The sequence below is a fragment of the Ostrinia furnacalis genome, unplaced genomic scaffold, assembly GCF_004193835.3.
Source record: "Ostrinia furnacalis isolate ACB-3 unplaced genomic scaffold, ASM419383v2 OfSCF1649, whole genome shotgun sequence".
Classification (NCBI taxonomy): domain Eukaryota; kingdom Metazoa; phylum Arthropoda; class Insecta; order Lepidoptera; family Crambidae; genus Ostrinia; species Ostrinia furnacalis.
The window spans coordinates 439133-451456 of NW_021131888.1; the positions used below are offsets into that span (position 1 = coordinate 439133).

At 39.8% G+C, this 12324-nt stretch overlaps 2 protein-coding genes across 2 annotated transcripts in view; both read left to right on the forward strand.

Annotated features, from left to right (window-relative positions):
* Positions 1–6312, forward strand: part of U4-U6-60K (U4-U6 small nuclear riboprotein factor 60K) — a 43432-nt gene extending 37120 nt beyond the window's left edge. The window contains exons 11-12 of the mRNA XM_028305238.1: positions 3966–4087; positions 5762–6312. Coding sequence (XP_028161039.1) covers positions 3966–4080 — 115 coding nt within the window. The 3' untranslated portion in view covers positions 4081–4087; positions 5762–6312. The remainder of the gene's footprint in view (positions 1–3965; positions 4088–5761) is intronic.
* Positions 6313–7393: 1081 nt separating this feature from the next.
* On the forward strand, positions 7394–11427 carry LOC114353300 (U4/U6 small nuclear ribonucleoprotein Prp4-like). The gene is made up of 4 exons (XM_028305240.1): positions 7394–7506; positions 8563–8632; positions 10387–10508; positions 11234–11427. The coding sequence occupies exons 1-4, from the start codon at positions 7417–7419 to the stop codon at positions 11324–11326; spliced, it is 375 nt and encodes a 124-aa protein (XP_028161041.1). The 5' UTR covers positions 7394–7416; the 3' UTR covers positions 11327–11427.
* The last annotated feature ends 897 nt before the right edge of the window (positions 11428–12324 follow it).

Below are 12324 nucleotides of genomic sequence, written 5' to 3' on the forward strand. Positions count from 1 at the left end.
CTTGAATAACTTAAGAAAACGTTTGAAAAATACGTGCCTATAAAATTTGAGGGTTGCCATCGATTTCCCTAGGATCCCATCATCAGATCCTGACTTGGTGACAATGGGACCACCTCAGAAGTGTACCCTATCGAACAAAAAAAGAATTTTGAAAATCGGTCCACAATTGACGGAGTAATCGGTGAACATACATAGAAAAAAAAAACATACATACAGTCGAACATATAACCTCCTCCTCCTTTTTTGAGTCGGTTAAAAATAGGTACACTTCTAATTTATGTGTCTGGCATACATTTAGTATGGAAGCTGGAACTATTGAATTTTCGGATATATCCAGTTTATTCTGTAACCTATAATTGGTACCGTTTGAAAGAGCTCGTGAAGCACTTTCAGGATCAGTAACCAGTTTAGAAATAATCGAGTGAGATCACTTATCGTTTCCACCCTGTAGAATATTAGTCATTTCAAAGTCAAAGTCAAAATTTCTTTATTTGTTTAGACTAATAAACAGTTCTTACAATTCGTTATTTTGCTCTTAAGGAGCCTCTACATGTCTCATAATCTTTTTACCCTACCAGCGCTTCGAGACTAACATTTGGCAAGTGCTGAGAAGAAGCGCCGCAACAAACTCAGTCACCACTGTCTGCCGGTTAATATAAATAAATGGAAATAGCAGTAGTAGGTACATTCGATTCAGGAGCAGTTCACTGAATTTACCATGCATTCTTGTATGGTGTATCTTATAAGAATGGGTATACAAAATTGCGTGGTATATTAAACATGGTAGTGACGTGCTAATATCTAGACTTACAGATTAAGATACTTAAATACTAGTAGAAATGATACGCATACATAAATTTGAATAATTTGGATTGACCGACCAGTCCCCGAAAGCAGCGCCTGTTCACAGACATGACGAGTGAACCAGCCATCGCTTCACTCAACCATAATAGAGGGAATGTAATTTGTTGTTAAAATTATTGTTGAAATACAAATAAATTAATAATTATTATTTCAAACCTACCTATACTCAAATCATGAGTTGCGCATGATACGAGTATGAGTGTAGGTAAGTTTGTAATAATAGTTATTAATTTATTCGTATTTCAATAACAATAATGATAACGCTCGAAAAACACATTTTACACTGGTCATCACAAAAATCGGCCCACCTACGTTTTACAGGAAAACTCGTTTCTACTGACACAATCATGATTCATGGTGCCCCAACAATATTGGTGTTATTTGAAAGCCCAATAAATATCCTTAAAGAAAAACACATTTAATTTCCTAATAAACGATTAACATATATACAATAAATGTGACTTGAAAAACTTGAAAAAAGACCTCACTTTGGGCTCACCTCTGGGATCAATTAGACCAATTTTTATGGTTATAAAACCAAATAATGATCTCACGTGTCCTCTTTAACAGATGGATAGCGATCAATCCCAACTTAACAGTTTTATAGCCATAAAAGTTGGCTCAAGCGTAACTACCTATTTTTTGAAGAAGTGACTCTGGATTCTTCTACAGACACATTTTTGGGGTAAAAACCTTTCCTTAAGGGCTGATTTTTCAATCGTCAGATATCTTTTAACTGAAGAATAACCTTGTAATTTTCACATAATCTCATACTAGAACTGTCCATGTGCCAAACTTATTCTTCAGTTAAAAGTTATCCGACGATTGAAAAATCAGCCCTTAATGAAATGAAGTTTATAACTAGGCTTTTAAATGGTAATATAGTATAGTAATATTGGTGGGAAGTGGGGATGCATACGTTTTGTAGCGTTGCAGTTTTGGCTGTTTTTCACAAATTGATTTTCTTACTCGATATTTGGATTTAGGATACCACTAGCGACATCTATTGGCGGATTTAGAAGTTTGATTGAAGAAGGTTTGCAATAGATGGCGCTTTTTGCTCGGTCAATTCAAATATATTTTAATGAAACATTTCCTAATGTTTTTATTTTGTTTATTCTATTTTTTGATGGAATGTTTTCAGTGTTCTGGAAATTGTTTTCATCATGGTTTTTATTAGTGTTTGCTTTTTTGGGCGGCGAAACGGAACGTCTCGCGACATCTCTATGAATCGCGGCTGTCAGTTGAGCTGTCAAATGACTTTGGAATTTTGGTCGATCGTGCGCAACCGCAATTTTATTATTTTCGGGGATGTAATCCCCTGAGATTCAAATCGTGTGTTGCAGAATGCATCCACGATAATTTCTTAATATAATTTAAAATAATCACACATGAGAAATTCCCTAAATTCTATTCGGATGAGGGTATTGGGTTGCTGAGGGCTGCGAGCGAAGCTCAAATTAGTGAACAGCCTTCATGCGGGATTTTATAGTTCAGATTTCAAATTTCATATTTCACAATTTCATAGATTTCATATTTCAAATTTCATATTTTACATTTTGATATTTCATATATTTTAATTTCTCTTCATTTCGTATGAAATATTTGTCCTTTCTAAACTGCTGATCTCTTCGCATTTCCTCCTTGTCATCAAACCTCTGTNTGACTTATCAACATTGTGTTATGGCTATACAGCGGGTTCTTTTGTTTACTCTTTTGTATTATTCATCATTGCAAGAAAGGATTTTTTCTGGTGGCTTGGTGACTGGAATTGAACCGCCACCGGTGCAGACGGAGAAGATGGTGAATAGTCTGCACGTGAAAAGAGGTTGTCCGGCTTGCAAAAATTTATAAGAATTACCGTTCCTTGTAATGATATTAAAAATGTAAATAAAACAGCTCCCTCTTAATTGACACAATTTATTTTGTCTCGTAAGCTCGTATACAGTTAACAATTACGATATTATAACTACTGTAATAGATAGTTCCAACCTCAAGGGATTCAGGGTCGTTAATTAGGTTCGGTTTGGTGAATATTATTGCCACTACAAATTTCTTAAAACTCAGCCTAAATATTAAAAGACTCTATTAGTTAAGATAACTGCGCGATGTCAGGTCGGAAAGACTCCTACTTGAAGGATGGAAAAGTGGGTACCTTGGAAGGCATGCGGTTATAAGTCGTTACCCTGAACGTTCCTCTCTTCTTCTGGGGTCCAACGGGTCTCGCACACTTTTACGCTACAAGCAGCGTCCTCCACGGCCTCAAGCGCGCAGTGCCAGATGAAGCGCTTGATCTCCTCGGCAGGAAAGCGTTCAAACTCTTGCAGAGACAGAGGTTTGATGACAAGGAGGAAATGCGAAGAGATCAGCAGTTTAGAAAGGAGGAATAATTTATACGAAATGAAGAGAAGTTAATATACANAGTACATTCTGTGTTTTTATTATTATTTAGGCAGTTAAATACTGCACAGTATTTAGTACACCATTTTCTTTATTTTCTTCCATCATACACAAGAATACGCGTGCGTGAGTCAATGTTCGCTCGTATGTGAGGCCCTGTCGAATAGTATCCTGTAGGTGGGCCAACGTGCGTGTTTTGTTTTCGATGTAAACTCGCGGAGATGAACAGGCCTGGCCATAAGACGTCCACTGCTGAACATAGGCCTCCCCCAATGCTTTCCATGTTGCCCGGTTGGTGGCGGCCTGCGTCCAGCGCTTTCCTGACTGACCATGGGAAAGCAAGGTTCTGGAGTGGAGGCCGCGTACCGGAAAACGCAGCGTGGGACGTCCACCCACAAGGTGGACCGACGACATCATAAAGGTAGCAGGAACGCGCTGGACGTAGACCGCTACCAATATAGAAAAAACTCATAAAAATGCACGTAGAATTTTGTCCTATGACCCCAAGCTACCTATCCTTATCGCTCGCGCGTAATTATATTGCTGTCGCGACTGTGCGACGGGCGCCCGCAGTGAGTGTGCGAGCGCGACAGCAACATAATTACATGCGAGCGATAAGGATGGGTAGCTTGGGGTCATTGGACGAAATTCTACGTGCTCACGGACCAGGCTTAGTATAGATTACTATTCTTCTTCCCCAGATGTAAGGTACCAACGCAGCCACGGTCATTTCTTGCTGACGTCATCGTACGACAAGTCGGCGAAGCTCTGGTCCAACCCAGCCTGGCATCCGCTCAGGACCTTATCAGGACATGATAATAAGGTGAAAACAAGATAAAAACAAGCCTTCGTGTTCACAAATGCAGTCGGAGGCATGACTAATTCTTTTGTTGGTGATGTATTTGATGCCTCCGACTGCATTTGTGAACACTAACGCTTGTTTTTATCTTTTTAGTTCATTTTTACGCAGTTGGGTTTTTTGTTTATTCAATAATAATTTGATTTTAATCTTTTTAGTTAAGTACCATACATTTTTGTAAGCTACTTAAAAAGCCTTTTATTTTGATACCCCACTCGATAGGTTTCGAGAAAAATTTTTTTTGTTTGAAGACATTATGGCTCCTAAAATCCGCCATTTTGATTTTAATGTAGCTAGTGTCACTTTCACGATTAAGACGAATCTAACGATACCTCTAACGCTAAAATCGGTCTAGCCGTTTAGGCTGTAGGCCGTGCCAAAGAAATATACATACATACTTACATACACTCGAAAAACATAACCCTCCTTCTGGCGCAGTCGGGTAATGATTTTTTTCAATTTTGACCTACATTGTGCACTTCGTTCGTTTCAGCCAAATGACGTCCACTGCTGAGGGCTGAGTGTGAGTTTGCATCAACGTCCTCACTAGTGAACGTAATTAAAAAATGTGTGAAATTTTTAGTTTTTGAACGTTTCTCGCTAGGGGCGCTGTACAATCCGTCATACATTTAATGACATTTTTTTACGCGCTCTCTAGTAAGATGTACACGTTTGATGTAAACTCGCACTAAGCACACTGGACAAAGGCAGGCCCCTCTTTCCCACTGGGCACTTTGGGCACGTGCCCAGGGCCCCGCGACCGAGGGGGCCCCCAGTGGTACCAACTCTCAAAAATATTTATCCCTAAAGTTGTGTCAAAACCCCCTAAAATTAATTATTGAGTTTTCCCCCTAAAAAATATTTACAGTAGACGCTTTATAAAGTTACGCTTTCGTTGGTAGCGTAACTTTAAAAAACGGACATTCAGAGGCGTGATTATGAGATTTGTAGCCAATAAATTATTTAATACATGAAATATTTCAAGTTAAGAAATAAATATTAATGTCTCTGTTGGCTACCATTTGTATATTTATCTTAAAATAATAACAATTATAATATTATAAATTTAAAAATATGTATTTAAAGAGTCAAAATATCCCTAAAAATACTCCAAAAAAATTCCCATCTCACCTTTTTACCCCCTAAATCTGGGTGGAAATCCCCTAAGTTGGTAAAACTGGGTACTCAAAAGACCTTTCTCCAGATGATATGGGCCCCCCTTGATCTTTAAGTGACCAGGGCCCCCCTAATAGGTTAAAGACGGCCCTGGAGAAAGGCCTCCTCCAAGGCTTTCCATATCGGTCATGCGCTGCCCGCATCGATTCTTCCTGCGAATAGAATGAATCTTCATTTGACTCAAAATAGAAAAAAATATCTGATTAAAAAAAAATGTGACTCAGTTTCTTGCACTGCTTCTTCTCTGCACTGGCCCATTTATTGTCCCGAAGCAGTGGTAGGGTTAATACTGGGACGTGTATGTGCTTTTTAAAAGCCTACTTGCAAAAATTATTAGTATTATACGAGAAAGATAATGCCCGTTTTCTTTGTGCCATTTTTGGCACAAACTCATTTTCGTGATTATTACTTTTAAAAGTAGTTTTAAAATAAATAAATAAGCGAATAATATTTACCTTTCAGGTGATGAGCGCTGACATATCCTACGACAACAAATACATAGCCACATGTTCCTTCGACCGGACGTTCAAGCTGTGGGCTCCGGATTTATCTTAGAACCAATAAACATCTAAATACATTAACTGTGTGTAATACAACTCGGTTAACCTGGCAGCCGTTACGTCACATCGCCGCTCTGTGGCCTAATTAATTCACGTATTTTGACCAGGCCCGGCCGACTTTGTAGGCAGCGCCGTGGACTTTATTAGGTGGGCTGCTAAGTGTGTTCCCCGATCCAAAAAAAAATCTTATAAGGTTTTTCTCAAACGACAACACTTAAGTCATTTGTCAGTTTGTCGGTGATTAATTTGTCACAAGTTTCAAAATATAAAAACGGCTATTCAAAGATTTTCGTGTTCATCTTTATCTATTGTGATAATAATGTTTTATCATCCTGTTGGAGATATTGTCTAGTGTGATTGTGAGGTACAGACTCAGTAGTGCTCTAGTAGGTATTTAAGTTTGGAGACAGTGACTTTTTATCTAGTGTTTTAGTTTAAGTCACGAGACATCATATTTAATAAAATCCCCCAGATGCCCCTTACCCCCTTAGCAGCCCCTGCTAACCCACAAGTCATCCCTGTCCCCCTATAAGCTACCCCTACTACTCTACAAATTACCCCTGTCCCCTCACAAGTTACCCCTGCTCACCCACAAGTTACCCCCTGTCTCCCCACAAGCTACCCCTGTTTCCCACAAGCTACCCCTGATCATCCATAGGTTACCCCTGTCCCCCTACAAGCTACCACTGCCCCTAATCTTGCTGCCCTCACTGTTCCAAGCTAGCTGCCCGAATTGTTCCCTCACAAGTTACCCCTGTTTCCCACAAGCTAACCCTGCTCACCCACAAGTTACCCCCTGTCTCCCCACAAGCTACCCCTGTTCCTCACAAGCTACCTCTAACACCCTATAAGCTACCCCCGCCTCTTCACAAGTTACCCTTGTCCCCCACAAGCTACCCCTGCTCATCCACAAGCTACCTCTACCACCACCCTATAAGTTACCTCAGTCCCCTCTCAAGCTACCCCTGCTAACCCACAAGTCACCCCTGTCACCCACAAATTACCCCTGTTCACCCGTAAGTTACCCACTCCTGTCAAGCTACCCCCGCCTTTTCACAAGTTACCACTGCCCCCCTACAAGTTACCCCTGTTTCTCACAAGCTACCCCTACCACCCTATAAGTTACCACATTTCCCCTCAAGCTACCCCTGCCTCTTCAAAAGTTACCCCTGCCTCCCTACAATTTACCCTTGCCTCCCCACAAGCCACCCCTACCACCCTATAAGTTACCCCTGTTTCCGACAAGTTACCCCTGACACCCACAAGTTACTCCTGCTCACCCACAAGTTACCCCCTGTCTCCCCACAAGCTACCCCTGTCAAGCTACCCCCGCCTGTTCACATGTTACCCCTGCCTCCCTACAAGTTACCCCTGCCTCTTCACAAGTTACCCCTGTCTCCCCATAAGTTACCCCCTGTCTCCCCACAAGGTACCACTGTCCCCCACGAGTTACCCCTGCCCTTCCTCACATTCTACTTCGCTACCCACAACCTGCCTCCTCCTAGCTCTAAGTGAGTCAACATCATCAGTATCATATCACATCATCATCATTGCGTGATGTTCCTGGAGGGGCACCTGGGGCCCGTGCTGGGCGCCGACTGGGCCCCCGCCGGCCACCAGCTCGCCACCTCCGCCGCCGACCACCAGGTGAGATGACAGAGCATGTCATGACATGACAATATGACTTACAAGCTACCTCTGTTCACCCACAAGCTACCCCTGTCACCCACAAGCTACTCCATCCTACAAGTTACCCCTATCCCCCTATAAGCTACCCCTACCACCCTATAAGTTACCCCTGTTTCCCACAAGTTACCCCTGCCTCTTCACAAGTTACCCCTGCTCACCCACAAGTTACCCCTGCCTCCTCACAAGTTACCCCTGTTTCCCACAAGCTACCCCTGCACACCCACAAGTTACCCCTGCTCACNAGAGCATGTCATGACATGACAATATGACTTACAAGCTACCTCTGTTCACCCACAAGCTACCCCTGTCCCCCACAAGTTACCCTTGTCCCCCACAAGTTACCCCTGTCACAGGCAAACACAGCATGCATTTAACGTGAAGACTAATATTATACATTATATCCACCCCCACTAGCTAATATAATATAAATAATATAAAAATGGACGTCTTTCAGCTTTTCAGCCGTCGTTTCCGACGACGATAAAAATATTATTGGGAGGTAGTTGCTAATTGCTCATAAGATAGGCCCCCTTAATTGATATTTATTGTCCGTGGTACATAATCTTTTCTTAAAGGTTTTAAACTTTTGTTTGTCACCTGTCATCCGCTTTGCAATGGAGGGAAGTCGAACCTTAATTTCGAACTCCTCCTACGTTCTTCTGATTAATTTCGTTGCGGGTCCAATGACAGTTTAACTTTCCCCCGGGACAAACTTGACCTTCACTGGTTGGGTTTTTATGGCGGTCAAGCTGTAGATCCTGGCTACATAGGAGTTGCAGCGGTGGGAACGAGAGGTGGGAATAGTCCCGTTTTAGCTGCCCCCCTCCCCCAATCCAGTTACCCTCTGACTCTCTCCAAATGACTGGTCCTCTGGTCAAACTAACCCCCTTCCTCCGACTTTGGCCATTCTACCCTCCTTCTTTGGCCAGACTATTCTCTTGGATCATATCGCCGTAACTGCATATTTTATCACGTTTTGAGACCCTTCTTTAAAAAAGATTTTTTGTCTTTCAGACTAAAATCTGGGATCTGAGACGGAGAGCGATACTGTACACCATTCCAGCGCATACGCATCTAGTTAGCGGTAAGTAGAAAAAACCTCATCTTCATCATCATCATCTCAGCCATAGGACGTCCATTGCTGAACATAGGCCTCCCCCAATGCTTTCCATGCCCGGTTGGTAGCGGCCTGCGTCCAGCGCTTTCCTGACTGACCATGGGAAAGCAAGGTTCTGGAGTGGAGGCCGCGTACCGGAAAACGCAGCGTGAGACGTCCACCCACAAGGTGGACCGACGACATCACAAAGGTAGCAGGAAAGCGCTGGACGCAGGCCGCTACCAATATAGAAAAAACTCATAAAAATTTTTGTAAGTAGGCCTTTAAAAAGAACTTTTACACGCCCCAGTATTAACCCTTCCACTGCTTCGGGACAATAAATGGGCCAGTGCTGAGAAGAAGCAGCGCAAGAAACTCGGTCACTATTGTTTTCCTCTGAAGGGTTTACAGTAGCATTTTCTGTGGGAACCCTCAGTACAATTTTACATTTTGTAGGGTAAAGACACCGGTTGTGGTCAATGTACCCCCTTAGCCACGTAGTTTTTTTCATTAAAAAAAAATATTTTAATTTAATGAAAAAATGATTTACACGCGTACGAAGTTGCGTGCCTAGATAGTAAAAAATAATTATAAAAAACTTTATTGTCTCGTTTTTACATGTTTTCTTCAAATAAATCGTGGGTTGAATCACAAAAAGACATAACTGATTTTTATCAATTTTACAGGATACATTTAAAGATAATTTTAAGTATGGAAAATGTTCATTTCGGTCCTTTTTAACTGGCTTTCTGACAAAGAATTTCAGCTACGATCTTTTGTGAGATTATAAAGTCGGCCGTTTGGTGTAGTGGTTCAAAACGGACTACTATTCCGGAGGTAGCGGGTTCGATTCCCGCACAGTACAAACATTTGTGTGCATGAACATATTTGTTTGTATTTGACTGGGTGTTTTCTATGTATAATAAGTATGTATTTACAAAAAAAAAGTATTTAAGTATGTTTATATCCGTTGTCTAGTACCCATAGTACAAGCTTTGCTTAGTTTGGGACTAGAAGCGCAGTGTAAAATGTCTAAGGATATTTATTTTATTTATTTATAAAATGAATTTTCGTGATTCGACCCACGAAATAAAATGTTAAAGCTATTTATTTATTACTAGCTTTCCGCCCGCGGCTTCGCCCGCGTGGAATTTGTTCTGTCACAGAAAAACTTTATCACGCACATCCCTGTTTCAAAAACCGGGATAAAAACTATCCTATAATAATAATCCAGTTCCGAGAATCTTTAAGAAGAAAATATAAATAATAATAATAATAAATAATTTATTTCAGACTTTCATCCATAGTTTGTTAGTAGGGATTAGTAACAATTTTTCCTTATATTATGTTAGTTGAGTTAGTGTATGTCCTTTCCCGGGACTCAAACTATCTCTATGTCACATTTCATCAAAGTCGGTTCAGTGGTTTATTTATTTTTTTTATTTTTTTTATTTATTAGGTACACCAACGATAGGTACAACAATACACAATATGTTTAGGCGTGAAAGCAAGACAGACAGACACGAGTTACTTTCGCATTTATAATATTAGTATAGATTACATGTAAATGGTGTATAGTTCCTTAAGCAGTGGTTAATTCAAATTCAAATTGTGTTTATTGTGAAATCACAGGTACATAAGTCAGGTCATTAAATTTGTATGATAGATCTATTATTGTATTATTGTTTCACTGTATGTTTTCCAAAAAAAATAAAATAAATAAATACTATTCTTCTTCCCAGATGTAAGGTACCAACGCAGCCACGGCCACTTCTTGCTGACGTCATCGTACGACAAGTCGGCGAAGCTCTGGTCCAACCCAGCCTGGCATCCGCTCAGGACCTTATCAGGACATGATAATAAGGTAAAAACACTAAATAAAATTAATGTTATTCAATTTTGACCTAGATTGTGCACTTATGGGCGTAAAATGTCATTAAAAACATTTATATTTGAGAATATCCATCTATCGCCAAACGGTGATGGGGTCGGACTGGCCAACTCGTGATCCGGAGAACGCGGGTTCGAATCCCGCCGCCGCTCGACTATTGTGGTAACACAAGCATATTTAACTTAGTACGAAGGGTTAACGGGACTATTAGTAATTTGTGCAATAACAAATCACTAATAAATCTAATAATCTTTAAAAAATGTTTAAAAAACATTTATATTTGAGAATATCCGTAAATAGCAACGCTTAAAAATTTGTTATGGGTGATAGGAAACTGTGCATAATTTCATAAATAGTCAATATGGAGCGCTTCATGATACGAAATCATTCATCATCATCATTTTAGAATAAAATAAATCTTTGACACAATATAGAAAAAAAAAATTGAGTAATAATGACTATTTTTCTAACGCTGCTTCTCAGCACTGGCCCATTTATTGTCCCGAAGCAGTGGTAGGGTTAATACTGGGACGTGTAAGTGTTTTTAAAAGCCTACTTCCAAAAATTTGTTAGTATTATACGAGAAAGATAATGCCCGTTTTCTTTGTGCCATTTTTGGCACAAACTCATTTTCGTGATTATTACTTCTAAAAGTAGTTTTTAAGTAAATAAATAAACGAATAATATTTACCTTTCAGGTGATGAGCGCTGACATATCCTACGACAACAAATACATAGCCACATGTTCTTTCGACCGGACGTTCAAGCTGTGGGCTCCGGACTTATCTTAGAACTAATAAACATCAAAATACGTTGACAGTGTGTGTTAACTGCGCACGCAGCCGTGACGTCATATCGACATTGTAAATGAATTGACAGGTTAGTTTGTAAGTTTCTTAATAAAAATTTAAAATAGATTGACTTGGCTTTTTATTAAATTGGCGGCATTGTGGTGTGAAAGTAAGTATCAAAACTTGGTATTATATTTTTTTTTTACAACTCGACTTCATCTCCGATTGTTGAATTTAATCGCTTTTTAGCGATAAGGGCGCCAAAATTGTACCAATGCAGCTGTTATGTTACTGGTCCAGTCATTTGGTAGTTTTACCTGGAATGTTTTCCGGGAGTAATGAAAATTGGTATTTATATAGATTTCGATGTGCTCTTTATGAATTTCATCTTTGCGACCTCGTATGGTTGCCGCTCGCGCCGCCATATTGGAAAAATGCTGACTAGGAGCAGTTTTTTTTTTAAATTTCCCTTCGGATTAATTTTATGATAAAACATGCTTAGAGAAAGTTTGGTTTTAACTAAAGAAAATTTGCTATTTTACTTTGTTTTCTTTTTTTTGATAATCAATAGTTTTGTCATGGGAGCGCCAACAAGCCCTACCACCCAAACCCGAACAGAAGAAACTGCTCCCACTGGGAATCGAACCCTAGACCTCTGTGCCTAAAGGCTTACCACTGGACCACAGAGGCGGTAAAAGTAGTTCAAACTAATTGAAAAAACACATAGTGGAGCACACAAATCTACACTTTCATATTTTACTTTGCTATATTTTTATATATTTTGATACTATTTAATTACGAAAAGAAAACAAATTCAATTTTAATCATTTATTTGTACGGCAATCTTTATCTTACAGACTTACGCACGAACTTACACGAATATATACAAACTTGTATTAGAAAACTTATACTAGAAACAACATTCATCGAATAACAATAATCTAATGTCGGATTCTTCATAAACCATAGACAAAATGCCATAGACATTTTAAAAGAAA